The 26830-nt window shown below is 39.7% G+C and overlaps 1 protein-coding gene across 4 annotated transcripts in view; it reads right to left on the bottom strand.

The window, feature by feature from the left end:
* Window positions 1–296: 296 nt before the first annotated feature.
* Window positions 297–26830, bottom strand: part of klhl13 (kelch-like family member 13) — a 40588-nt gene continuing 14054 nt past the window's right edge. For 2 of the 4 annotated variants that reach the window (XM_032576919.1, XM_032576918.1), the window contains 7 exons: window positions 23790–23861; window positions 18304–18445; window positions 16019–16151; window positions 13095–13291; window positions 11252–12047; window positions 7309–7422; window positions 297–1367 (listed from right to left, as the gene is read on the bottom strand). In XM_032576919.1, coding sequence (XP_032432810.1) covers window positions 880–1367; window positions 7309–7422; window positions 11252–12047; window positions 13095–13291; window positions 16019–16151; window positions 18304–18445; window positions 23790–23861 — 1942 coding nt within the window. In that variant the 3' untranslated portion in view covers window positions 297–879. The remainder of the gene's footprint in view (window positions 1368–7308; window positions 7423–11251; window positions 12048–13094; window positions 13292–16018; window positions 16152–18303; window positions 18446–23789; window positions 23862–26830) is intronic. The other 2 variants (XM_032576921.1, XM_032576920.1) reach the window with 1 other exon arrangement.

The raw sequence follows: 26830 nt of genomic DNA, 5'->3' as shown, positions 1-26830 counted from the left end.
CACACACCCACATACTCAAAACCATCTCTGCATTTTCCTTTAAATTACTAAAACGGTTAAAAAAAGTCCTTAAGTCTATATCTTTAAGAACGAATATACCTTGGATAGATGAGAGAAAAAGCACAATAAATCCAAACATGTTAAGCAATTCTTGTGTTCTAAAAAGAAGAAAATACTTGAGTTGTTATAAAATGACTCCATGATCTATACATACTCTCTTCTCATTGATCAACTTCCAGCTTTAGATGTTGAGACGTTCACCTCAAATCTGCCTCGGTCAATAACCACAACACCCATTTTAAATTTTCTTTAAAATTAGGTTTATTAAATTTAGAAAACATTGTTTCATTAACAGTTTCATACCAACAGCAGGAAAGAGCTGAAACTGTGAGGAGACGCAGATGGGGCCCAGGCCAACCCCTGAGTTAAAAACCATCAGCTCTGGAGGTCTTCTGTCACTATTCCTCCGTCGCCTGGGGTCACCTGTAGTTCAACCTGGCATAGAGTAGAAGAGAGTCACAACGTCGTCAACATCTCAAGGTAGAACGCCAAAAGAAACGGGACGTAAGAAAACTCTGTGGACATCAGGTAGAAAAGTTGATTTGCAAAGTCAAGTTTCAAGTCAAGGTATTTCCTGCCAAAATATGCTGAGTATGCAACGTTGACATGTAATTAGGTTGCCAAGCCATGTCCTACGTAGACTTTGTCACTCAGGGAGAGGTTTCTGCACAGTTTTTAGGGGCTGTGGACTCAGGGATGCAGAACAGATGTCTGAGAAAGAAGTGCAAACAATGTCTATAAGGAGTGTTTATTGAGAAGGTTGCATGGGGGAAGGTTAACGGGGGTTTGAGCAGACCTGAGCCACCCCCTCGTTATTTATCAAGGTGCTGATAGGGGCGACTCTCTGGAGGGTGAGCCCGAGATATCCTCAGGAGGGAAAACTGTGAGCGTGCAGGCTCGGATCCCGCCTAGCGACTCGGGCAGGTCAAAAACCTTTTGCCACTCGTCTTTCTCCGGGTCGTACTTCTGTACTATTTCCACCATGCAGCGATTGTTCCAGGAGTAGCCGCCCACGACGTAGATCTTGTTCTCGAACACGGCAACGCCGACGTCGCTCTGGCCTCGCAGCATGGCGGCGATGGGCGTCCACAGGTCGAGGGCGGGGGAGTAATACTCGCAGCTGAGCACGTCGTCGTAGTCGCTGGTGCCGCGGAAGTGATTGCCCCCGATTACGTAGAGCCGGTCGCCCACCGTGCACATGCAGTGGAGACCCCGGACCGTCGTCATGGGCGCCTTCTGAGTCCATTTATCCGCATCTGGGTCAAAGCACATCAGCTCCTTCTGGAAAGTGTCATGAGTGATTCCCCCTGCAGCAAAAAAAAGACAGTAAAAAAACAAAAATTTATCCTCAGTCTGATCATCTTTGGGGAGGAAAACACTTTATGGACTTGTTAATCAGTCATTCACTAAATAACATCTTTCTAGCACCAGCCTATAATGCTGCCCCAGGCTCTACGGTTTTAAAACTCATCCTTCCACAATCCCCACATTGCAAATTCAGCCAATAAACAGATTAAACAGTAATTATACAAACTAGAGAAACATCAGCGGTTGCTCAGCCTCTTTTTAACACTCATTGTGAACAGTCGGCACAAAGCGGTGCGTCGTTACAAAGCCCCTGTTAACATATGCGCAAACAGACGGGAGATGTCGGGACACAAAACTGATGAAAAAAAAAAAAAAAAACAGGGAGGAAAAAAAAATATACAGGGCATGTCTACAGGGAAGGCTTAAAATAAAGAGGAACACAATCCCAGCATGCATTTGGGTGGGAGCCAGCTCGCCCCTCCTCCCCCAACCACACACACATAGGCGGGGAGCAAACGCAGAGCAGGATTTGCGGAGCGTGCCGTTCTCAGGCACAATCCCTCTTTTTGTTGCCGCCCAGCGATCGTGTGCTCGGTCCATTGTTCCGGCTTAATCTGTGTATTCAGCTGCCATGACTCGGATCTGTGATGCTGCACCTTCTTAACTGATCAAATGAAGAGATAGCCCGACTACTTTATCCACCAATTGTATGAAGCCATTATGAACCACTGACAAGAGAAACAGTGCTGGAGTTAACTCCGGATCTTTATAATTCCTCCTCAGGGGGCTGTGTTGCTATTTTGATCCAGTTCAAAGGGTTTAGCCTTTTCTTTGATACGATGCCGTCTGATCGGGATCCCAGTGTCTCAATGTCTAATCAGCAACATTAGAGGGGCACTGGGACACACCACATTTTCACCGAGCTGATCTCAACCTTCAAACACCAACTAGAAGCCAGTGCCCTTAATTAGTCGCCACAGGACAAACTGTTATTGTATTTCATGCCATGTGCGCCCATATGGTTCTATTTCAAAGCATTTCCCTGTGCAGCCGAGTGGACGCTGAATAACTGCGGAGTCGTTTTGTACAAGCACTGACCTGGATGAATGAGTGCCGGCACACCCGGGACTCCGGCAGATGACGGAGGACGGACAGAGAGGTGAAACCGACGGAGGACGGTTTCCATAAACGTCCAATAACAATCGCAGGTGTGAGGAGTTGAGATCCTGCATAAATAAATAATCGCCCACGGACGATCTGCGCTCGTTTCTGATGTTACATCCCTCAAGGGTGAACGGCGGAGATAAGTGAGTATAGATCAGTCTTACTACAGGGCTACATTATCATGAATGCAGCTCTGTAAGGACAATAAAACCCACTGCAGACTCCAGAACTCCATCCTTTCCCAGTGCACATCTCACTTTTTAGAGTAATTTAAAAGCAGAAATAGTTTAAAATCCCTGAAAAAAAAAACAGAGATGAAAAACAGCTCTGTTTGCTCAATCATAAAGCTGGTGATTTCCCTGAGATAAACCTGCTTCTTTCCTTTCTTGGAGGAGTAGCTAGATGGAAGTTTTTTCCCCAGAGTAATACTTTTGGCCTTTTCAGCAAACAGTACTGACCACAGAAGCCCTTTTATGGCTGTATGTAACAATGTGTGATTGTGTAAACAAAGCCACCATCACAAACCCAAAGAGTGGCAGCAGTGCCTCCAGCTATGACAGACAGCTGCTTGTAATGCCTCCCACTTCACACCGGCTTGCTTAATTATCACTGCGACTTCCTCCGGGGCCAGAGGAGATGTGTAACCGATGGCAGGTCAACTTGAACTTCCCTGTCCCCCCAATTCCTGACATTAAATCACAGCGAGATGCAATCCAACTTTTTTGCTGCAGTCTGAGCGCCCCAATCACAATCTTTTCACCCAAAAGTTTAAATCCAATCTGTGTCTCTTCCCCTTGTGATACTAATCTGGATACTGTTTTTTTGAGCATGTTGAGATTATTGTGGTACAAAAATATATGTCTTTGCATTCGTCGTTTATGTGTGTGATTTTTATACTTCTATCATGTTCGATATAAATAAATAAAAATAACCTGTGGTCATGTCGCATTTTACCCAGCTTGTATGTCATGTGAGACATGCGTAATAATTCTGCACCAGAAGAAGCTGAACTTGGTAAATTAGGATGTAAACGATGGCTAAAAATTACGATTATGAGGTTGCGAAAGAAGACTGTCACTAAAGCGCATCACATCACAATCAGACCACTTCTGGACCCGACTACACATCCAAACAAACCTCCCTGCAGAATCTGCAGTCAACGCTGCACAAAAGGCCGGTGCTGTTTGCTGTGCTTTCATTTGCTTAATATTAACGTTCTTCCTCTGTGCATGCGACTCAATCTGGGGACTTAAACCGTTCACACAGAACTCTCACTTAGGAATATAAATGACCACACATAAAAATGGATATCAGCAAAAAAATCATAATTGAGCATCAAGATCTGCTTGTAGCCAATGGCGGCCTGACTGTTTCGTAAAACCCACGGAGAGAAGGCAAAAAGTGTTCATGAAAAGGGGCACTGATAAAACATACAGACGGAGTCTTCTGGCTCGTATTCAATAAAACAATTATTGGTTTCCCCTCTAATCTGCAGGAGAGATACAGCTAAATGTTTGTCCATAGGAATGCCTGAAGCAGAACAGAGTGGTGGCAGTATGACACTGTGGGCTGTTCTCCACAGGCAGTTATAAAGAAACGTTTCAGTGAGTAGAAAAAGCCAAGTGAAGAAAGATGTTGTTCTGCCCCAGAGCATTCTTGGCCTCGCAGTTCTCCTTCAAACACGAAAATGTCTTTAAGAGGTTCGACCCAAGCTCCGACTTGAAGCCAATTAAATATCCATCAGGAGACCAGGAAGTGGATCTCTACTGACAGCCATGTCCAAACTGACGAAGCTCAAGGGGATTGCAGAGAGGAATGGCAGATAATCCCTAAATCCAGGTGTGTTCAGCAGCTCATGTTATTTCATGCCCAAGAGGGTTCAGAGCACAAAATGCAGCCAAAGATGATTCAACCGGTAGAGTATGAGAGCAGACGGCTTGTTTCAGTGAAGCATTTAAAAAAAAAAAAAATGCAACAGAAAGAAAAACAACAACAAAAAAGGGAGCTGAAATGTGCTTATAGGAAAACAAAGCGTGGCAGAAATTTAGTAATGTCTGAATTGTGCCGAGGCGCTGCGGCTGTGACGGCTTGTAGACTGAGTGCATTTGTCAGGTTCATCCAGCTGACAGAATACCTTCAGACAGCACAGCGGCGCAGACGGAGAAAGTGACCTGATGTGCTGTGACAGACAGACAAGGAAGTGCACTCCAGCGTGGGTCACCTTGCCCCGCAAGACTCTAACCCCCCGGAGACTGTGGGAGCCAGTGAGGCCTCTTAGCGAAATCTTGGAGCATTTTTATTAAAGCTACGTTTCATGTGCGCTGCTCGATTCCTCTCTGATAGCAGCTGCAGTCATTAAGCAGGTTGTGTTGTGATATTACGCTCCTCAACAGTTTATATTTTTAGGTGGTACGAGAGCAGAGCCTGCCCTCACAAAAACAAAATGTATCGCCCGACTCACTTGATATCGATATCGTAAAACTGTATTTTCAGCGGAGGAGTAAAAACGGTAAACGGTGAGCAAAGGGAAAAAGTAGTGTGTGGCAAAAGCCTCTTTCTCTCCAGCTGCCAACAGTGAGAATATTAATAATTTTGATTATTGCATCATCAGCATGTTCTGCTCTGGCTGGTTTTAAATATTCTCTCGTTCTTTATCTTGAAGTGAAAATGATCCGTCATGTCTCGAGGTAACAGCAGCCGTCCTTCGAGTCTTAGCTAATATGAAATCAAATTAAAAGGGCTCCCTGTTCTGCTAACTTGTCAATATTTCCCACAGCAACAACTAGGATCAAATAAGAAACTGATTCCTGAAACATTGAATAATTAAAAATTAGCCCCAGTTAACTTCATTTAGTCCAACTGTGCTGACTACAGCTCGACTCAATCATAACGTACAACAAAATACAAGATTCCTAGGAAATTGATCAACAAACATTTGATGAATATGTGAAGGAGCCTTTAGGAGCCTTTTTCAGGAAGAAGGGCAGTTTTCTGGCCTTTATTACCCCCTTGTAGTGTTTCACCCATTTATCACTTAGTGTTTCAAGCCAGGTTTGAAATGTCCAAGTAGGCAGATTGCACTTTAGAGTGGTAGAGGTTGACTGCTCTGCATTCAGACTGGTTTGATATCAATTTAATATGATCTACAACTCTTTATTTCTGTTAGCTTTAACTGTATTACCTGGTTAAACCCGTTTATGAAGAAAGAGTGAAGATGATCCTTCACAAATAAAAAGTACATTTCAGGGGTTTAGACCATTTATTCTTGTTCTAAGGCACAAATAAAAATTCCAGTCACTGCTGCAGAGGCTGCATGTCTGATTGTACCATAAATAAACGCAGTAAATTATCACTAGTTTATGGCTAGAACAATAGATTTTAATCCCGATCGCCTGCAAAATGCGTTTAAAATTTGTTGCAATTACATCTCCAGCTTTCCATTAACTCTACATATTATGTGTAGTTGCACAGACAGATTAATTGATTGATTATAGTTTTATTTTCACGACAACTTTCTCCCGCACTCAGTTATTGAGAGAGACGCAAGTCAACACTGCTGCAGTGGAAGGAGCTTCCAGTTAGACGTCATGTCCTCGTTAAACAAAACAAAACAAAAATATCCAGGGTAAATCCAGCTTTTGTGTAAATAAGCTCAGACTGAAAAAAACCTGCCTCCACAATCGATACAAGAACCACTCACAGACTGACACTAGGGGGTGCTATTTTTTGGTTCAAGTATGTGGTGCAAATCATCTCCACTCATTGGAAAAACTTTAAACATCTTTGGAATAACTTAATGCTGTGCAATGTTTGTTGTCAAATGTTGACTTTCAGCATCAGGAAACTTCAGGATCAGCTTTTACGCCTTTGAACGCCCGCCGCCGCCGCTCGCGTTCATGTGTTGCAGGAGGAGGAGGAGGATGATTTTTCTTGTGGCCAGGAGGGATTAACAGTGTTGTGTATTACACCTCCTACACCTCCTTCAGTTCTCCTTCTCCATCCTCCTGAATTCCCCTCCACCAGCAGAAACGGTCGCCCCTTTTGTTGTGTTGCTCTGGATTAGTCACACTGAGAAAATAGGGCTCATCTCCATACCGCGGGATTCGCTTCCAATCACAGGAACAAGTGTTAATGTGACGCCTAAAGAACAGGCAGTGATTCCCCTAAGGTCCACCGCACGCGCCAAACCCTCCACCATGACATAAGTGTGATGCCAGAGTGTCGATAGCGGACTACTTTCTTTAAGACTCGGCAAGTCAAGCAGACAAAAGCAAGCATCTGATCACAAACTAAGTCTTTAAGTAGACAATGGATGCACTGAATCACAATTGTCATAGCAATACCAGCGTGTGCAATGTCGCAGTCATAAAGGCAGCTTTCTTGCCATATTTGGTAAGGTATTATATTTAAAGTGTTGAGCATCCAGGGTCTGCATGTTAGTGATGTATTTGGCCATTTGGATGGACTGTAAAGGCCCTTTATGTCTGTGCCGGATGGATATATTTAGAAGCAAGTTTAACGAAGTTTGTGGAGAGTGCAGGAAATTTTGTGACAGCATTGAAAGAAAAGTGTTCAGAAAATGTAATTGTATTATAATTAAACCTGGGATTAAATGTTTCAACATTTATTTTCATTTTGACTTTCATAAATGAGCAAAATCCTGCTGAATGTAGTCATAAAATTTAAGGGCTAATTATACAGAATGTTGTATCTTTTCTTGCTTTTCTACTCTTCAGAATATAACAGGGTTTATACAAACTCCCAGCACACACTCACCTGAAATATACATGTAACCACCATACACCGTCCCAGCGTGGCCGTAATGTGGCTCATTCATTTTGGCAACATACGTCCATTCATTTGTCCTTGGGTTGTAGCACTCCACAGTAGCTTTGAGATGGGGAGAAAGAAAAAAGAAGACCGTATTAGAAGAAAGTGGGTCAAAACACAACTAAAAGAGGACAAACAGCAGCAAATGAGGCCTTGGAGGGTCTCAGTGTGGGATCTAAAACTCAGATTTAAATACAGCACACACCCCACGGCCCGCCAACCACTGCTGCGTCCACTGACTGTGCAGGAAATTGGGAGGATCCTTTATCCTAATGTGCCTGAGGATACTTCAGCGAGAAATCTGACATATCCAAGAACAGGAGCGGTGGGATTCACGAGCGATAATCACAGACGAGCGATCGGTTGCTTGTTACGACCCCATAACAAGCAACAAGGGTGCATCAACAAGATTACCTAGTGCTTGAAATAAGATCATAACAAGGCTCAAAGCACACTTCAGTCTCTGCCATCAATAGCCCTTCATCGCCATGGTTGGAAAAGACATGAGAAAGTTATTCTCCTGTAATCACAGGGTGAAAACTTGCTGGTTTTATTTACTGCATTCAGGACACTAGTACTGAACTAAAACTGAATTGATTGATGGTGAGCAGAAAGAGCAGCAGGTGGATTTGGAGAATTTTATAGGATTCTGTGAAATCAATGAGACGATTACAGATGAATGAATCTAATGTAGAAGCTGCCAGCAATAACTCAGTGGCCTGAATTGTCTGGATTCTCATATACTCTAAATTAAGCCTAGAAAACCAGCAAATTGAGTATAAATTAAGTTACACAAATTTATCAAAAACAGTAGTAGACGCACAGCAAAATACATATTTGTTCTCAGATTTTAAGAAGCTAAATTAACCTAAAGGGAGAGGGCAGTAAAGCGAGCCAGAAAGACTCAGTGTGTACTCATTAAAGCAGAAATTCCCCCCGTGAATCTGTCTTCACGTTGTTAAGCTTTCCTTTTCTAAAATCAGGGCATTCCAGACGCAACAATAAAACCACACCCATACGACCCGTCAAGAGTAAACAAACGTGGCGGAGGGGGAGGAGGGCACATCCAGAAATACATCGGGCCTGAACCACATGCAGCGCGAAGGCAGTGGAACGTAAAGCTGAATAAGGCAGTTGTGTAGACAGTCGGTGAGCTCAGGCTCTGTTCTTTGGTCTAATTATAACCCAAAATAGAAGACAGCTCCTCTCCCGGTCTGCTGGAGTTATATGGCCGGATTTAAGTATTGGGTGGCACCTCTTTGTGGTTTAAGGCTACCGGTGCAGCAGTCCCTGATTGGTTACTAGGCACCAACCGACTGCCAGAAAAACATATGAACAAACATATACATAGACTGATCTGCTCATAAAGTTAGTTTTAAGAATTAAAATAGAATAAAATAGTGTTATAGCAGGAAGTTTCAGACAGAACGACTTTGCCAACACTTAAAACTCAGGAGGGTGTGTCAGTCGCTGTCAGTACTGATCCTGTCAAAGCTTCAGGCCGGTCTCAACTCAATGTCACACGCACCAGCACAGAAGAAGAACAGCAAGTAACTTTTCTCCAGGGCAAAGTCACTAAAATCTTATGTATTAATGTGTTTCTGTAATCGACTGCAGCAGATTGGGAGGATATTTGAGGTAATTTATTTTATACTACTTATAGATTTATCATGTTAAACAAGCACTTTAAGGACTAAAAATTCATGTCAAATTAAAGGCGCCTGTTGTTGATTTAAATTATTTTACAGCGCCTGCACCATGACCAGTTCTTCAGATATTTTCTACCTGACCATGGTGGGGGAAAAAAAAAGCAAAACAGAATAAACTCAAATGTTCACAAATCTGAACAGCTTTAATCTTGAAAGTGACTAATTTCTTTTCTTGGGTCACTTACATGTTTTCAATATTCTACACTTTCCGGGACTCAAATTTTAAAGATTAAAATGTAATTACACAGTTGTGTTGCCTGTATGTTCTACAAATCATGGAAAAAGAATGTTGTAAAGTTAAATCCACTTTCCATACTTTACCAGATCTGGAAAATGATAAACGTCATGCATTTACAGACTTTTCAAGACCTATAGGGAGCAACATTGGCAGCCTTGTGTGTGCACCACCGCGATGTATGCAAACAAAGGAAAGATTCACTGGAAAGATAGAATTTTTAACAATATATGGACAAATAAGTAAAAGCTCTCCAACATGTAAATATCACAATATCAGTGGATTTTAATAATATAAAAGGACTGTTCGGAAAGCAATGTTTGTCTGCTGGCATTTCCAATGATTATAAATGCATCCTCTGAATGCCAACATAATATTCAGCCTGTTGGATGGAGTGTCACCACAGCAGATGCCAACGTCCGGCACTGATGATAGCGCCCAAGATGCTAAAGGTCACAGAGTGTTGGAAGCATTAATATCACAATCCAATTCCCTAATCGTTGTGCAGTAATTCTGTCGTCGTTCTTTTTACCCTGAAGTCAAAGAAAAAGAGAACAGAACTGCTTGTATTTTCAGGATGATTATTGATTGAGTTAACATAATGTAAAATACAACAACGTACACATTTTTCAGTTTTTGTTCTTACAGATAATGTGACTTTTCAGTTCTCAGAATTGCAAGTCTTGTTTTATTTTTCAGCTACGACAACTTCTGTTACTAGTAACCAAAAAAAATGTCTCTCTACACATCTATAGGAGTCATACTTACCATGGAAAAAATAGTTACTGCTGTAGAAAAAGACCCCTCACCAAGCTACAACATTTTAGTTTTCATTATTCATAAAGGAGAAAAGGAATAATCCTTGGTTTCTTTTTAGTACAGTTGCCAAACCTACAGCCATAGCTCAGTTGAGCCATCAATTCCCCCGGCACTCAGCGGTAATGACTTTATGGGATTCTTCTTAAATAAAATTGATTCTATTAAAAATAAAATTGTTGGCATTCTCCCGAAGGCGATTACTTCATCCTCAGTGAGTGAGTCAGCACCGAGTGCAACTATAAAACCTGATGTTTGTAGACTGTTTTGAGATGGTTGAGCTTTCCAAGTTATCAGAAACACAAGAAGAAACTAGTTTCTCTTAGACTTTTTAAACATCTAGTGCACAGTTGTCAAACTCTTTTTATGTGGCCCTCTAGGCTCCAAATTACATCAACAAGTCCTTCCAGTTTTTCACAAGTCTGTCAAATTCACACAAAACCAACAAATCTCCATATCTTTACTGCAAATTTTCTCAAAATTGCTCAAAAACATTGAATCTGTAATTGATATGGCGAGTGATAAAACGTTACGTTTAACATTATACATTAGCGCAAATATTGTAAGAACTCCTTACAAACATTTCTAAATTGGCACCACAAAATCTGTAATTTTGATTGCAAAAAAACACTAAAACAATCACAAAATCCTGGAGCAACAGCTATTTATAGATTTTTTACAATTTCTTTTATTTTTATCAACATATTCTGGTACAACCGTCCCTGTAGTAGAACATCCACAATGAAAATGAGTCTGATCGAGTGAGAAACATGGACTGGTTTCTGCTTTCCATACTTTATCAGACCTGGAATCAGCCTCATACTGTTCTTGCTCCTGCTTTTAATAAAGTTCTGACCTGACTGTACTGTATGTTTGCATTATGTAGTACTTTTGGTGGCCTCTTGCACTGCGTTTTAGTCTTGAAACTAAAAAGTATGATTGAATTATGCCTTGTGAATTGGCACAACATAAATTGAGCTGATTTGGAGTTTGTTGTGATACATATTTCAAAATAATTCTGTTCACCTAATGATCTGCTCATTAACAAAAGTCAGTTATGGTGGCCTTGTGACAACAATGTGCTTGATTTAAAATAAAGAAATAAACCACATGGTGGATTTGAACTCACCAAGCTCCCCAGCAGCATTCCTTCCACCTACAGCGTAGAGATGTCCCTTGAGAGCGCTGAGGTGGAAGAAGGTTCGTTTTTCATTAAGGCACGCCACCTGGATCCATTTATTGTAGCGAGGGTCGTACCGGAACACCGTGTCCACTGCCGTTTTTCCTTTGGTGTCGTAGTTGCTTTGGCCGCCCACAACATAGAGAAAGTTGCCGATGACGGCGATGCCGTGCTGGTAGCGGGGTGCGTCCATGGGAGCCAGCGCCTTCCACTCGTGGGCCTTCTCGTCAAAGAGCCGCAGCTCCTTGCTGACAACTAGCTGCTGGCGCAGAACGCCGCCCAGAGTGACCAGGTGGGCACTGTCCGAGCGAATGGCTGTCCGTTCAGACTGCATTACTGGCTGCATGAAGGGCATCATTTGGTAATTGCTAGCTTCTAGGAGAAGGTTGACACAAGTGTTGTCTGTGCGCATAAAATCCACCGTCTGTACATGATTGATGAGCTCTTGAGGGTTCATGAGGGGAAAGCGAATGTTCTTCATGAGCTTTGCAGCATATTCCATGCGACCGTCCTCGAAGCGCAGCCAGCGGCAGGCGGCCTTGAACAAGTCTAACTCAGTGCAGTGTTTCAAGCTGTTACTGGACAGCACAAAGGCCAGCCGTTCAAACGGGAGCTTGACAAACTCTCCTGTGCCCAGTAAGGAGGGGAAGTTCTTCAGGATGAAGTTGTTGACGTATTTGTCCACCTCCGTCAGGTTGTACGTGTTAGCGATTCGTCCCACCTCAACGCAGTTGTCGAGTGAAACCTGCAAAATCATCAGAAGAGTAAGTCGTAGAAAACCCGGCAACCATCAGCAGCAGCTAAGATGGCTGGCTATCCCAAAGGGAAAGAGCTAGATTGAGTTTGTATATTGAAAACAAGGTATTTAATCCACTTACACATCTTGTCACTCTATGACCAAAAACTTATTTTTTGGGGGATTTTATGTGACAGATAATAAAGAAGCTGATAACTTTAAAATGAAAAGAGAGCAACACAAGCTTTTTAGCATGTTTTGTGTTTTTACACCAACTGAAAAGTGTGGCATGCTTATATATTCAGCCTCCTTTTCGTCCGTAAATGAAATACAGGGCAACAAATTGGCAATAATAACGACAATGAATTAAATCTAATCTCAGTCATAACTCAACCCGTTGTTGAAAAACTAAAACCTGGTGGCTGCATCATGCCATGGGGATGGAGCACAACACGGGGCAATCCTGGAAGAAAACCTGCTGGAGCCAGCAACAGACTGGAGACTTGGTGCACCCTTAGCTAGGTCCAAAAGTTTGGACACACTTTCTCATTGAATTCAATGAGAAGATGTGTCCAAACTTTTGGTCTGAACTGTACATCTACTTCAAAAATATTAGCAATACTTGAAAATTAATGTCCACACATATTCTGAGGCTGAGCTCCAGTTGTTTTGCCAAGGGGCAAAAAAAAAAAAAAAAACTGGTAGAGACTTGCAGCTATAAATCTCACACACTAAAAAGTGTCTCCACAGACTACTTTTTAAAATCCTTTTATTCACAAACACTACTTTGTGTTGGTCTGTCGCATAAAACCTTGAGAAAAAATACGGGAGTTAGTGGCTGTGATAAAATGTCGAGATCTTGAAGATAGATGTATGGAAGCTATTGTACTTTCACATCTTAAATAGCCTGTGGTTAGTCACAAACACATTCTTTAGTATTCATTGCGATTATCCTGACTCCCATATGTTCCCTCACACTTTGTGTCGACAACAACAAGCTGCTTCAGCTCTTCACAAAGTGTTTTACATGCACGAGCTCCTTTGCTGTCTCCTTACCCCAGAAATGAGAAAAACCTTGCAGAAGTCCAACACAGGAAGGATTTGTAAAAAACTTGCAGCCTCAAGTGTGTCTTGCAAATTCTCCATGTTGAGTGACAACTTTGCTGTGTAGATAAAGTCGATGATCTTCTTGAGGCCTATTCGGTTTACTCCGTGAAGCTTGATGCACATCAAATCCTGTTCTTTCATTCCACCTGCATCAGGGGAGAGTAGGTGGCAAAAACAACAACAAAACAAATTACTAAATGTGGTTCTACTCATTACAATAATAAATCAGAGTCAGGAGCCACTGGAGACCGGTATCCTTCACTCCAAGCAGCTCTTCAACACACACCTACTAAGACAAGCTCTTTAAATTGTAGCTTTTTGTCACCATATAACCTAAATTTTCTGGCGCTGCCAAAAATGAGCAAGGGGTAAATTACTGTGTGAAACATCAACAGTTTTCTCAGTTTAAGTATTTCTGATGAAGCCATCGCCATGAAATTCTGACCGGATGTCTGCAGCAAATTAGTTATCAAATTAAGTTATGGGTAAAAATCAGAATGACACAAGAATTAAGTTGTAAAAATATTTTAAAAAATGAAATGAAACCCAAGAAACGAGCTGAAATTGGTGAGTGGCTGGTTTATTATTAACTCATGGTCTATTAAATATTTCTTATTACAAAGGTACTTCAGAGAGTGGCATGACTGGTAAAAGTAAAGAAGTTTTCAGGTAAAATTCTTATTTTTGCTAAATATTCTAACAGCGCTGACAGCAGCTGCACTTCTAAACTTGCGAAAGCCCCAGTGAGCGCTGCTGGAGTCGTAATTCTGAAATGGAGAGATCATCGTTTCAGAGTAAGCCACCCACGGCCAGGTGCCCCTCATCCGATTTCTGACAGACAGGTCAAGATAATAATCAAAGGAGTTGCTCGAGAGACGAGCCGCGCTCTCGGAGAACTTTAGAAAGACCTGAAACTAGCAGGTGATCCGTGGCCTCAACCTGGTCTCACTTTTCTAAATTTATAAAACGATTTATTCAATTTTACTTTGAAAAGGGCCTGTTACGGCAAACTGGTTTACAGAAAAGCTACAGTGGAGACCAGCGGGATCTCAATGAGGGGACAAAATGTAAAAGTTTTGCATTTATGCACAGCTGCTTTTCAAAGATAATGTGACAAACTAACCAGGATGTTATTAAGGTGTTGACAGAAAGTGGAGAAAAAACTGTTTTTGAACATTTCGTCATATTATCTACTACTTGGGACTTTATAGAATCTGAAGTCCATAAGCGACTGCATAATTAGAAAACAATAGTGACTTCTTTTCAAAGTGGACTGACAAGCAACTTTGCCAGTCCACACAGACGAGGATCTGTGTTGCCAAGACGATTGGATTTATCACCACTCTCCCCTGCAGCTTTAAAGGCGAGTAAATTACAGTGGGGAGTAGAGCAATATGTCCACAACACATCTCACAGAACAGTCTTCTTTGCAATTGAAATATTTTACATACAGAGAGCTGCTGGGGTGAAATGTTTAGGTGGTTATATTGTCTGTTTGCCAACATACAGTACGTGGTCACCTTAATGAACTTTCACTGTCTTTTATTCCCAAACCTGATCCAGGCGACATTGTGAACATTTTGACAAAAAGATCCATGAGAAAAATGTTTGGTTAAATTCAATCTTTACTGTTATCGCAATATTTAGCAATATTATACTTCCACACAGTTTTCCAGCCCTCCTGCAGAGTTATCTGTAGATCAGAGTTGGTAACGGAGCTTGAAGTATTACCACCACCCACCAATGTGTGAAGCTATTCAGACACATATAGATGGAGCTATAGAAGCTATACATAGCTGTGAAACCAGCTGAACACACTCCGATGAAGGCGAGGTGGAGAGAAGAGAAGGCTCCAAATCCCCACATAATAATGCTGCATGATGGGAACACCCCAGTGCTGGTGTTACTTGTCAAATTAAAAGAAAAATTAACATTTTGCACGAAGTAAAAATCAACTGACATTTTGCGATTCCTGTTCATTAAAAAGCACACAAGTAATAATAATAATAATGCATTTTATTTGTTGGTACCTTTAAATAGATGCACATTACCAAATAAAAACAATACAAGGATAGATTAAAAAATAAAATCAGATGCTGAAGAAAAAACAAATAAAATTAACTTTCTGCATGTCTTCTTTAAAAAAACGAGTCGGTGACTTCTTAAAAAGCTTTAAAAAGTCATTACAGGAATTTAATAATAGAAAAAGTTGAGAATATTCATATCTGTAATTATTTATGACATTGACTTGACTACTGTCTATTATAAATAACAAAAATCAGCTTCTTGCATCAAGTTCAGTTTATTATATAAGTGTGATGCAGTTTATTTATCTTATAATGGTTAAATACATCTGGAATGTATGTTACTATATATGAATATATCAATAGAAGTGACTCAGTCATATATTCATGCATATAAATTGTTGACATGTTAAGTCATCAACTGGTGCTAAATAAATAAACTATTTTATTAAATTCAATCAACTATAAATTCTTTAATAATATATCCATCTACTGAATGTAAAGGAACTTTTAATGATAATTTTCACAGAATGTCACTTTGAAATAGTTCCAACTATCCCTTTAGTAAACTTTACAATGTTGATTAAAGGTTTTCAACTTTCCTTTACTACTGAATTTCCAGCTTAAAACCCAGTTTTTTTTGTTGCATAGAAAAAACTGCTAAAAACATCAATTTAAAATAATTCCTAATACAGGGAAGAACAGCAAGTAATTTCTCAATGCACTAACTGGGGTTCAGAGTGAAACTCAACCCCACTCAATACGTGACATGCATCTATTTAATTCCTGCTTCAGCGGCCCTCTGATGAGCGCACGCTCTGGTCAGAGAGGCAGAGTTTGCGGACCCACCTGTGAACATAGCTTTGAAGTAGTCGGAGGATGAGGCCATCATTGCGCGGTGAACAGGAAAAGCTTCATCGCCGTCCCCAGCAACCAGCGTCACGTCACACAGCAAACCTTCTATTCTCAGCTGATCAAATCCCTGAATCCAAAAGGGAAGGGAGGTGAGAGTTATACGAGCAGGAAGTGTTTCTGGCTTCAGCTTAGGGGACCTAAATTAAGTAGCAGCTTTTTACCCCCTCATCCAGTGACTCCTCAGCTGAGTCAATAACAGACTAAGAAGATCACGTGCTTACCGAGGCTCCTGGTGACAGAAATAAAATTAACTCACCAGTGTTGTAATTTCCTCGGGTAAATTACTGATATTGCCCCTCGCTTTTGCACATCCGATTTTTATACCTACTATATCATATGAGACGGAGGTTTTGGTGGCTTGTGCAAATAACCTGAGAGCATGAAAACAAGTCGATGGTGCTAGAGCTGGGTGAATTTTAACTTAAAAATTCACCACCAGAAACAAACACATTCCAGGATCCGGGTATAAGGTGGGAGATAGGCTAGAAAAATCATTATCATTCCCCTGCAGTGTGCATTGACAACAAAGAATAATGAACAGCAAAAGGAGCCAGCGGTTTCTCATTTTGAAAGAAAGCTGGTGACCAAGGACAACCGCTGCAGCAAACAGCAGGGACCACAACATTTTCAGGCCGATCCTCACTTTACACCAATCAATGCTGACGTGCAGGGTTAGCCATCAATATGAATAAGCATTCCTTCTGCAGGAAATAAAAAAGGCACTAAGCAGACACATAGATAAATGTGGAAAAAAAACAACTACAATAAATAAATCTTTCATTGAAAAAAACACAACCAAAACAAGAAATGCATTATGTTTTACCAAAAGGGCTGAAAAATCCAACCTTTAGGCTGACAGCATTTCTTCAGTATTTCAAATATTGGGAAAGAGTAGTTTAACAAAATCAATTTCAATTGTTCCAACTCACAAAAATCACTTTTAAATTTCTAAATACAACTAAAGCATATTTACATTTCAGGCAATTTATACTTGTTCTAGTCAAGTTTATTTGTATAGCACACATCAGCAATAAGGCAGTTCAAAGCGATTTACATCATAAAAACATCAATTGTGAAACAAGTAAACATTAGATTTTGTCAAATATAATCAAATTCATTACGCAAATACACATAAAACATGTTGTCTCCATAGCAACCACTAGATACTGTCAGATAACAATCTTTTTCTGTTCTACGGCCACAAAAGCAAAACCCAAAGCATTTTAAGCGCTTCAGTTAGGGCTGGCGCTAAACAGAGAATAAATATGTAAAATACGGTAGTGGATCTGTGATTCTGAGGGCCATTTTCCTTTTAAAATGCTAAATGAGCATCTTCAGACAGCAAGACGTAAAAATCTACTACCCTCAGACAGAAAACTCAAAATATGTTGTTACTAGATCTTTCAGGGGGATAATAATCTGGAATTTACTGCCTAAACAAAATATAAACTAAAAGGTCCACCTGATGACTCAAGATTCACCAAAGATAAAACCCTCAAAACACAAGTAGAAACATGCAAAAAGCTGCTAAGGAGTTATGAACAGGGTTTAACTGGTGTAATGCCACAAAAAAGATTTTTCCACTGGTTAGAAGAGGTTATAAGTTGTATTTTTTGAAATAAAATGTTAAATGTCAAACTTGGTACCGTACTATTTCTGGATTATTTTATTATCTTCTGAGAGACACTTCTGCCATTTTCTAACAAAAACAAACTTCTCAGTTGAATAAAAAGGACTTTAAATCTAAATCTGCCAGGGGTATGAATACATTTGGGCTCAGCTTGTAAAACAGGAGTCAGAGATCAGATTTCCTTCTCTGTGTGACAAACCTTGTGAAATGTGAAGCGAGGACAATCCCATCGGGAAAAGGACATTTGCACAAAATATTGAGAGCAGAAATTGTTTCACTGCGATTCTTTTTTAAACAATTATTTCCCCACTGAATAAATGTACTCAAATTGTAGGTTGAATTTTTTAAAAAGGTCAGTGTGAGATTATACTACTGCAATAAAACATTAGAGTTATTTGCATTTTACATCTTTAACAACAGTGCCAACAAATCTTTCCACAAAAATTTGTGGAAGATTTTTTTTACTACACTTTATTGTAGTAAAGTGTAATACTCAGGCTGTACTAAACCAACAGACAAGCAATACCCTAATGGCCCTAATTAAACTCAAATTATTAATTTTTTTTCATAAAGAAGTGTGTGCTCTCACCTGAAGAACCACAGAGCTGTGTGTATTGCTTGTAAAAAATCGAGTGTTTCCAGTCTTCGATGCTTGAAGGTGAGTAGGAATGCCCATTTCACCGTAGCCCAGAGCGACTTTCATGTGAGCGTCGTCGTCCTCCACAAGGGATCTGAAAGAAAAACAAATTAAAATTTTTAACGATAACCTCTTAAGAAAAAAAAAAAGTGGTAAAAAGATGCGTAGCTGGACTGTCATAAAATATTTCCAATGTAGAGTGAATAAACCTGGTTTCTGACCCTTCCTATGAAAGTGTTTCCGTTTCATTCTCCTCCTCAATCCATCAAAGTGTCCTTGGATGAGGCCTTAATCTCTAAAGCGCTCCTGATGAGTGACAAATTAAAAAAAAAAAAAAAAAGCTGAACCTCAGGATTGTTCAGTTTTGCTGTCAACCTTCTCTCATAAGCATGTTGACTGCAGATCAAAAGCAAGCTTTACCGAGTGATCGACCCCTTTCTCCTGTTATTAAACACTTCCACTCCGGCGGGCGGTGGCGTCCCACCAACTGAACACCAGCCAGGAAGAAAACGATCAACCCATTTCCCAACCGACTTCAACGTCGATAAAAAAAACATTCTGCGTCACTGTCAGCAACACCAACCGAGGGAATTTGTAGTGGGAAAAATTTTTTCCCATTTACAAATCTCTCCACAGTGCTGCTATGAAATGTGAAATCTGTAAACACAAACCTTTTCTAGCAGCATTTGATTTCAGTAGTTTTTATCCAACATTTGCAGAAACACAAAACAAATGGGAGAGCCACTTAGGAAAGGCCTTTATTTCATTCCATAACCAGAGAAAACTCAACTTCCAAAAGCATCTTTCAAAACTTTGTGTACAAGTTTAAAAAAAAATAAAAATCTCGCAAATCAAACAGGCTGATTTACACTGAGATGTGATATTACTGTATGTAGGTCAGAGGTCAAACACAGAGCATAAAATCAAAGGGACTGTCTGTAGTCCTCTAAGACAAGATGGTCTTGAGGCACAGTGGGAACCAGCAGGAGTCTAACTAGAGCACACTTTATAAATTTTCTCTGTTTTATTTATTTAGTCGTTTTTGAATATTTAACAATATGTACTTTGCAGATGCAGTGTATGGAATCCATGAACTCAAATGTCTGGCTACACTGGTATTGCGCTGCAGGCAGTGGAAGGTGCCCTCAGTAATCCAAGCTTTAATAAATCTGTTTATGAGCTGCAGAAATGCACAGTGCATGTAGGGAATGTGGCCTCAATGCTGCGCGCAGTAAGCAGTATGCTACCTATGTGACTGAGAAATGACGGTCGGTAAAGTGAACTTGCATGAATGTTGTCATTTTAGTCAATATTAAGGAAAAACATTCCCCAATTACATTAAAAATTCCCATTAGTCACCCTTCAGTGTTTTAGCTTCTAAATATGTTCCAGTAAATGTTCAAAAATCACTCTAAGTCCCTCAGGCAAAATTTCCAACTTTGAAAAACAAAGAATTATACATCCTTAGAATAAATATTTGCTAAATTAAGTAGTCGTTTTTAAGCTCTTGTTTAAGTCCAAGAATGAAAATCAAAATGCCGATCAACAAATGATATAAGTGCAGTAATGCGTCAGACTATTTTAGGAGCAGAAGGAATCAGTCTTTTCCATTTTCTTTTTTCTACACTAGGTGATCACAATTTTCAACAAGTATTATTTAGTACTTGCTTTTGGCTATTACAAAGGTTACAAAGTAACTTTAATCCAACATTTATTAAGAATGAATAGTGAGATCGCTGATGATAAACCAACCATACTGGTGTCTTTTCACATATGGCGACACCTCTGACTCAAGCAGAATACTAATGAGTGACGAAGCGTTCTGTTTAGATAAACTGCTCCTCCATTTTGTAAATCATCTCCAAGCTACATTGGAAAATGAAAAGCAATTTGAAAAGAATAAACATTTTTAGAATGACTGTGATGTGAGGTATTGTGCATTTGTTAAGGTTTCCGGACGAGAGGAACCGACTAAATTCTGGAAGTGATTTCAAATGGCGTTTACATCTTCAGATGCGACATTGGAACCAATCTGGCTAGTAAAAACCTTCGGGTTGTATTGCACTGTTTTTCATAATCACAACATTCTTTTTTTTTCCATAACTGTGTAACTAAAAGCATGTAAAGGGATAAAGATTATGATACCAGTAGGACCTCAACACTGTGATGTAACATGGTGCAAAGTCTAACTTCTCCACAGAGAATAAATGTGTGAAAAATGTCCCACTGTGCCGAAGGGAATATTCTCCGCATACACAGTGCAAACATTTATGCAGAAAAATATAAACACACAATAGAATGGAGCTCATTTTGATTGGATAACAACTAATCTGCAGAATAACCCAAACAGGTCAGCCATTCATGTTTGTTTTAAGGAACATTTAAAAAAAAACACAGAAAAAAGAAATCTCAAAACAAAAAAAATGCTTAAAAGCTTCTTCACACAGGATGTGCATAAATACTGAATGAAAACCAGGATTAAAATATTACAAATATTCCCCAAGGAGCATATTGAGATAACGGAGTAGTGAATGAATGTTGCATGGTGGTTTTAAAAGTGTTCATTTCCATGAGAAGACAGGCCTGGTTTTGATCAAATATTCGTCGACACAAATGTCTGGCTCAGCAGGGTTTTGAATGCGAGTCTTCAAACAGGGCTATAAGCAGGCAGCGCTCATCAGATGGAGAAGAGTAATGCTTTTCGAATGGACTATTTATATAATGAAGTAATTCAAAATGCTCGCCTGGCTGAACAGTTGAGAGGTTTTTAACACTGGCAGAGATTCCCTGAGCTTTTAAGGAAATTTAATTTCTTTCCTTTAAATTTAAGATGTGAGGAGGTTTAGTGGAACATTTCATTTTTACTGATTGTTAAGAGTTTAAATGTCAGAATAACACTATATATTTAAACTATTGTAACCTCCTCAGCAGTGCTGCTTGCATATTGCTGGTCAACTGGCTGAAAGAAGGTTGTTGCATTACTTCAAAACAAAGACGAATTAAACTATGGGGAACACTTTCTTCCAGGTCCAATAATAAAATTGTCATGTTCCGTGTTTTTCCTGTGTATTTATTTCGAGTTTCTGTGTCCTTGAGTCTCTTCGTTGTCCTGTCTCCTCTCGATTACTCCCAGGTGTTTCTCATTCCCTGATTACCCCCTGGTATTTAGTGTCACCTGTGTGTCTGTCTTTGTCGGGTCCTCGTCTCATTTGGCATCTTTGCTGTCTTATGTGTGTTCAGTCCGTCGTCAGTCCAGTCTTTTACCTAGCTGCTACCTGTGATGAGTCCTGGTCTTCGCTCAACAGTGCTGCCTTGGATTTTGGACTGTTTTTGTCTTTATTAAACTTCATTCACTTCACTACAACCTGGGTCTCAAGCGTCTGCCTCACCACCTACACCGCATTTCATGACAGTAGGACCCGACCAGAAAGTACGGTGAGGTGCGCTTCTTTTCTTTGTTTACATCATGGACCCAGAGGATTTAAAGGAACTCACAGAAACCATTAGAGAGTATGAGGAGGCCATGGCCAAACCATACGCTGCCTGCAGACGGCTTGGTTTCACCATCCGCTTGGGGCTCTTGCTGGACTACTGGGTTCCTCGCTTTCCGCACCCGAGGTTGGTGGCGTTGCAGAGGGAGGCAGAGCGGGAGCGTAAGGCAGCTCTAGCCGTCATGGCTGGCGAACCCCTGCCTCCCAAGCCGCACAGTCTCTCCGCCAGCCCAGACCCAACTCCAGCATCTCCGGGACCAGCACCGGAGCCCGTTTCAGCCGGCGTTCCAGCCGGCGCACCGGAGCCCGTTTCAGCCGGCGTTCCCGAGCCTCATGTACCCACTCCAGAGACAGCTCCAGGCCGACAGGCAGCCCCGGTTAGTGGGTTCTCGGCTCTACCAGACTTTCCCAGTGTTCCTCCAGAGCCCCCCTGGCCCCCCGTCCAGCGCCCCTCCGCCCACCCTTGTTGTGTTTTTGTGTTTTGGGCGTCTGGTAGCCGCCCTTGAGGGGGGGTACTGTCATGTTCCGTGTTTTTCCTGTGTATTTATTTTGAGTTTCTGTGTCCTTGAGTCTCTTCTCTCCATTTTATGACAAAAATGTCATGAGGTGGAAAACTAACGTAAAAGTAACACTTGAAAGTAAAATTTGCTGGGTTTTTTTTATTTTTTATAATATATCAGATTTTAATCGATTTTTTTGATTTTTCTTAAAGTAATTACAAATGACCAAAAAAATATTTTCAAAAACTTACTTTTATTTCAACTCTCCGTTTTGCAAGATCACCTGAATTTAAAGTTGTAATAAATACGAGCTGTAAAACAAGATGGTAGGACTTTGGCGATTTGATGTCATCATGAACTACAAAAACCCAAAGAGTGAATAGGTGAAAAATTTTTTTTTTTTTTCCAAAAATTAAATCTTGATAACCAGATAATTTGATTAAGCAATAAAAATTATTCATTTAACCACAATGACATTCTTCAATTTTCCCAAAGATTATGTATCAAAATAAAAACAAAACATGTTATCAATAAAGCTATTTTAACTGCAATCAACTATTATTTCAGCAACTGCAGTAAAAACATTGTAAAAAAAAAAAAAAAGCAAAGCTGAGAAATGTTTTAATTTACAAAAGAAAACATCTCAACCTGTGATTTTCCTTCTAAAAAGCGAGAAAATTACTTTCACATTATCAGAGACAAAAATAAATTAGAAAAAAAACAGTTTTTGTTGTATAATTAAGTTGCTGACTTGAAATTAAAAGAATGTAGTAATATTTGACCATTTACTGAATGCTATTAAACAAAAAGGGGATGGAAACTTCTCATTTCCTTTCAAATAGCTTGAACTTTATGGCTTGGATCTGCTGAAGTGACCCTTAAATCCAACAGAAGGCGATTAATCAAACGTTGTGTGTCACCTCCATTCACTTTGGGTCTTTGCCCTCGAACACATCATGAAAATTTGAGGTGACTGAAAGTCACCTGGAGTCTTTCTTCAAGGCTTTCACCTCTAAGTCAAAGACATTTCAAGCTTCTGATATATAAACATTAGGAAACCGGTTGACTCGACCTTTAACTCCACTGACATGCTTAACCGATGAACACTCAGAAAGCCCAAAAAAGGTAAATTCACAGAAAATGCAAAGAAAAAAGAAAAAAGCACATAAAGATGCAAACTGTACTAGAAGACGTAAGGAAACCTAGGTAAAAATAGATATACAAGATCTGACCACATGTGCTGAAGGTCTGCTACAGGCAAGATGGGCAACACTCAAGATATGGGAGTGGTAAAAAGGTCACATCTTGCACGTGACCTTTTTACATGATGATGATCCACTAAGTCTAGCAGGAGCTTGTGAACAGCAGTACCACTAAACACTGATGGTTTAAACAGCAGTCACAATCACAGTGACACAAAGCACAGGCAATGTACTTGTACATTTACCCTGTCAGGTGGTAAGTCGGACAGGCAGCGAGGAGAGAGTGGGTTGTCCAAACCATAAAGGAGTGCTGGTGGCTGCCGGGACGAAGAGAGAGACAGAAGCTACAGCATCCAGCAAAAACTTTCTGCTTTCCTCAATCTCAAACTTTATGAATGCTTAAAGTTATCATCTCTAAGTGGGACTCAACACTTAATACAAAAATTACTACAACATGACAAATTTTGGATAAAATAGCAAGATTAAAAAACATTTTTCCCCCGTTTTGCTTCACTTGGGAACCACTTAAAAACAGAAATGTGGTGTTGTGTAGCAGCCAATAAAGCAATTTCATCACAATTTTGGCCATTTCACATGGAATAAAGCCAACTATAATCCAATAAACTACAAATAACATAATAAAAAGTTTTTCATTTATCATGGTAGTTAACAGTTTTTGTTGAAGGGAATAATTATAATAATTAACTCAAGTATTTGATCTATGCAGCACTGTCCTGAATATGGTTTAAAGACACAATTTGAGAATTATGTGTTGCAGAAAATATTGCTTTAGAATTGTGTTAATTGGTTTACATATGAAAGTAATGCAATTTCATGTACAGATAGGTTATTAAAGAAATACTTTGTAGAATACTGTGGTTTTTTGACACAAATGCATTGCATTTTTGCTCAGTATTTCACCTACAACGCAATAACTTACTACAATATTGGAAAAATATGTAATGTAACATGTTACTGGCTCAAAATTGATGTTATTACATTATTGGCTTTATTTTAAGCAATCAGAGTTATTAGGCTATTTGAAAGGTGTTATATTTACCGGCCATTATGACATTATTGGTTGCTACTTTGTAATTGTTTATAACTAATTTTCAATGATAAATTAAAGCAAAATCATATTCAAGACAAAGCAGACGGACTGAAGGGTGGACTAATGAACAAAGTCGTGAAATAAATACACAATAAAACACATTGCATGGTATAATTTAAGGCTTAAAGTGATAACAGAGATAGACGAATGGCAAATTCTTACAATTATTAAAAGAAGAATTCAACCTGAAGATTTAACTCTAGTCACCTACTGGTCTTATTATTTCAGCAGCTTCATGACACATTTAATGTTTTAATTTCCTTTAAGAATGATATTTTACAAAAGAAAGTTTTCATTTGGCATTTGTCAGAAAGTCTTTGAGCATAGCTAAACAAAAAAAAAAACATTCCTGCAATTCGGATTAATTTCTGAAGGCTGATTTGCATCATCCTGTGTGTAAAATATTTTCTGTTATAATGAAATTCAAAAGCTTGATTAAATTGTCACAAGGTTGTTCTCATGTATTTGCACTTCAGTAGGAAATTGGAATTAAAATGATTAAAGTCGGCTATGTTCAAATCAATTCAAATTGAAAAGTCTGTGGTGGTCATGTTCATTCATTCTTGATGCCATTCCTGGGTTGAATGTGGACAAAAAAAAAAAACCTTGTCAAAACTACATGGACCATTTCACTTAAACATTTTGTAATGCTCGATGTAGTGGTTATCACATGGTTCCCATCATCCCTGAGCAGAGATTTGGCCCTTAGAGGTGAAAGAGAAGAAATTATGAGGATAATGTCTTGCTCCAACGTTGTCCACATGACTGGAAAAAAAACAAAACAAGAAAACATGGGAACCGGTTCCTCGTTGCATGTGCCAGAGAGCTTTGGGATTTGGAGATACAACTAAGGAAACAGTTTTTCCTGTCATATTTAATAGCAACACATTTACGTTTCTCTTAATTTGTTTTAACATGATGAAATCTAACTTCTTCGTGAACAAATTCGTTTGGTGTCAACTTTGTATGTGTAATGCTCAAAAAAAAAAAAAAAAGAAACAATGAAAAGACTGTAGTGTTACTACAGCAGAGTTAAGGAACATACAGCCCGGCAGCAGAATCACATGAACAATGATTGAGTGAAAAACCTCTGAATTGAGAGTTATTGCAAATTGAGCCGGGAAGGAAATCCCAATTTGTCTCTAATCAGAGCAATAAAAAGACCTCGATACCAAGAGTCCTTTCAATCACCGACCACAGAAATGCAATAAAGATACACGCCGACCAACTTCTGACCACAGAGAGACACACGACCCGCATGGCTGCAGCCCTCACCCTGACTCGATTCAATGAGGCCGTCTGCAGGTCACTTTCACAAGTATTATTAGTCAGAAAATTAAAAGACAGTTCTAAATACAGCAATATAAAACTGTGTACAAGCTATGTAATTTCCTGCAGGAATATGTTTACATTAAAAAAAACAACAACAATATTCTCTCACCTTTGAATGGTGTTCACTTCGTCTGAGAGACCATCTGGGATCTTACCATCTCAAAATAATTCCAAAGTACTTGCAGTAACCTTATCTCAGCAGTATCTGGGTGTACCCAGTGTTGAATATTAAAATTATGTTTCAATATAAACTTCAAGTCATAAAGCCAAACTACTTTTTATAAAATGTGTGACTGCAAGTGAAACACCAACCCTGTCAATATTTCCGAAGCTGAAGATAAAATAGTGGGACACTAGGTGAAGCCCAAAAAAAAAAAAAAAGAAAAGAAAGAAAAAGCTGCAGGTTTTGTAAAACAAGCTGCATTATTTATTTTCCATTTTTTAAAGAACCTGTCTAGAAATAAGTAATGCTCTCCATCAAAAGGTCTGTTAAGACATTAATTAGGGGAGAATACGTGAACGTTTACCCCAAGACCGAACCAGAATCTGAGCAAAGAAGCAGGAGACGTGCAAAAGCCATAAAAAAAATGAAAAATGTCAGCAAAACCTGGCCCAGCCTGTATTCAAATGAGTGGAGGCACAGCTCCGCATACAAAGGAGCTTAATTTGTCACTCCACAAATAGGGATGCACAGTTAGTAGTAGATCATGTCATAATCACGTAGGTCAGCATTATTATAGTATATTTCCATATTCAATTACCCTGAATGTTCTGGTGGGGCACACCTGTCATTATATGAGGCTAATTATGACCTCAAAGTGCAGCTATGCCAGCGCCATACCA

The sequence above is a fragment of the Xiphophorus hellerii genome, chromosome 11 (genome assembly GCF_003331165.1).
Source record: "Xiphophorus hellerii strain 12219 chromosome 11, Xiphophorus_hellerii-4.1, whole genome shotgun sequence".
NCBI classification, from domain to species: Eukaryota; Metazoa; Chordata; class Actinopteri; order Cyprinodontiformes; family Poeciliidae; genus Xiphophorus; species Xiphophorus hellerii.
The sequence above is the reverse complement of the archived record's forward strand: the minus strand, read 5'-3'. Positions and strand labels throughout refer to the sequence as shown.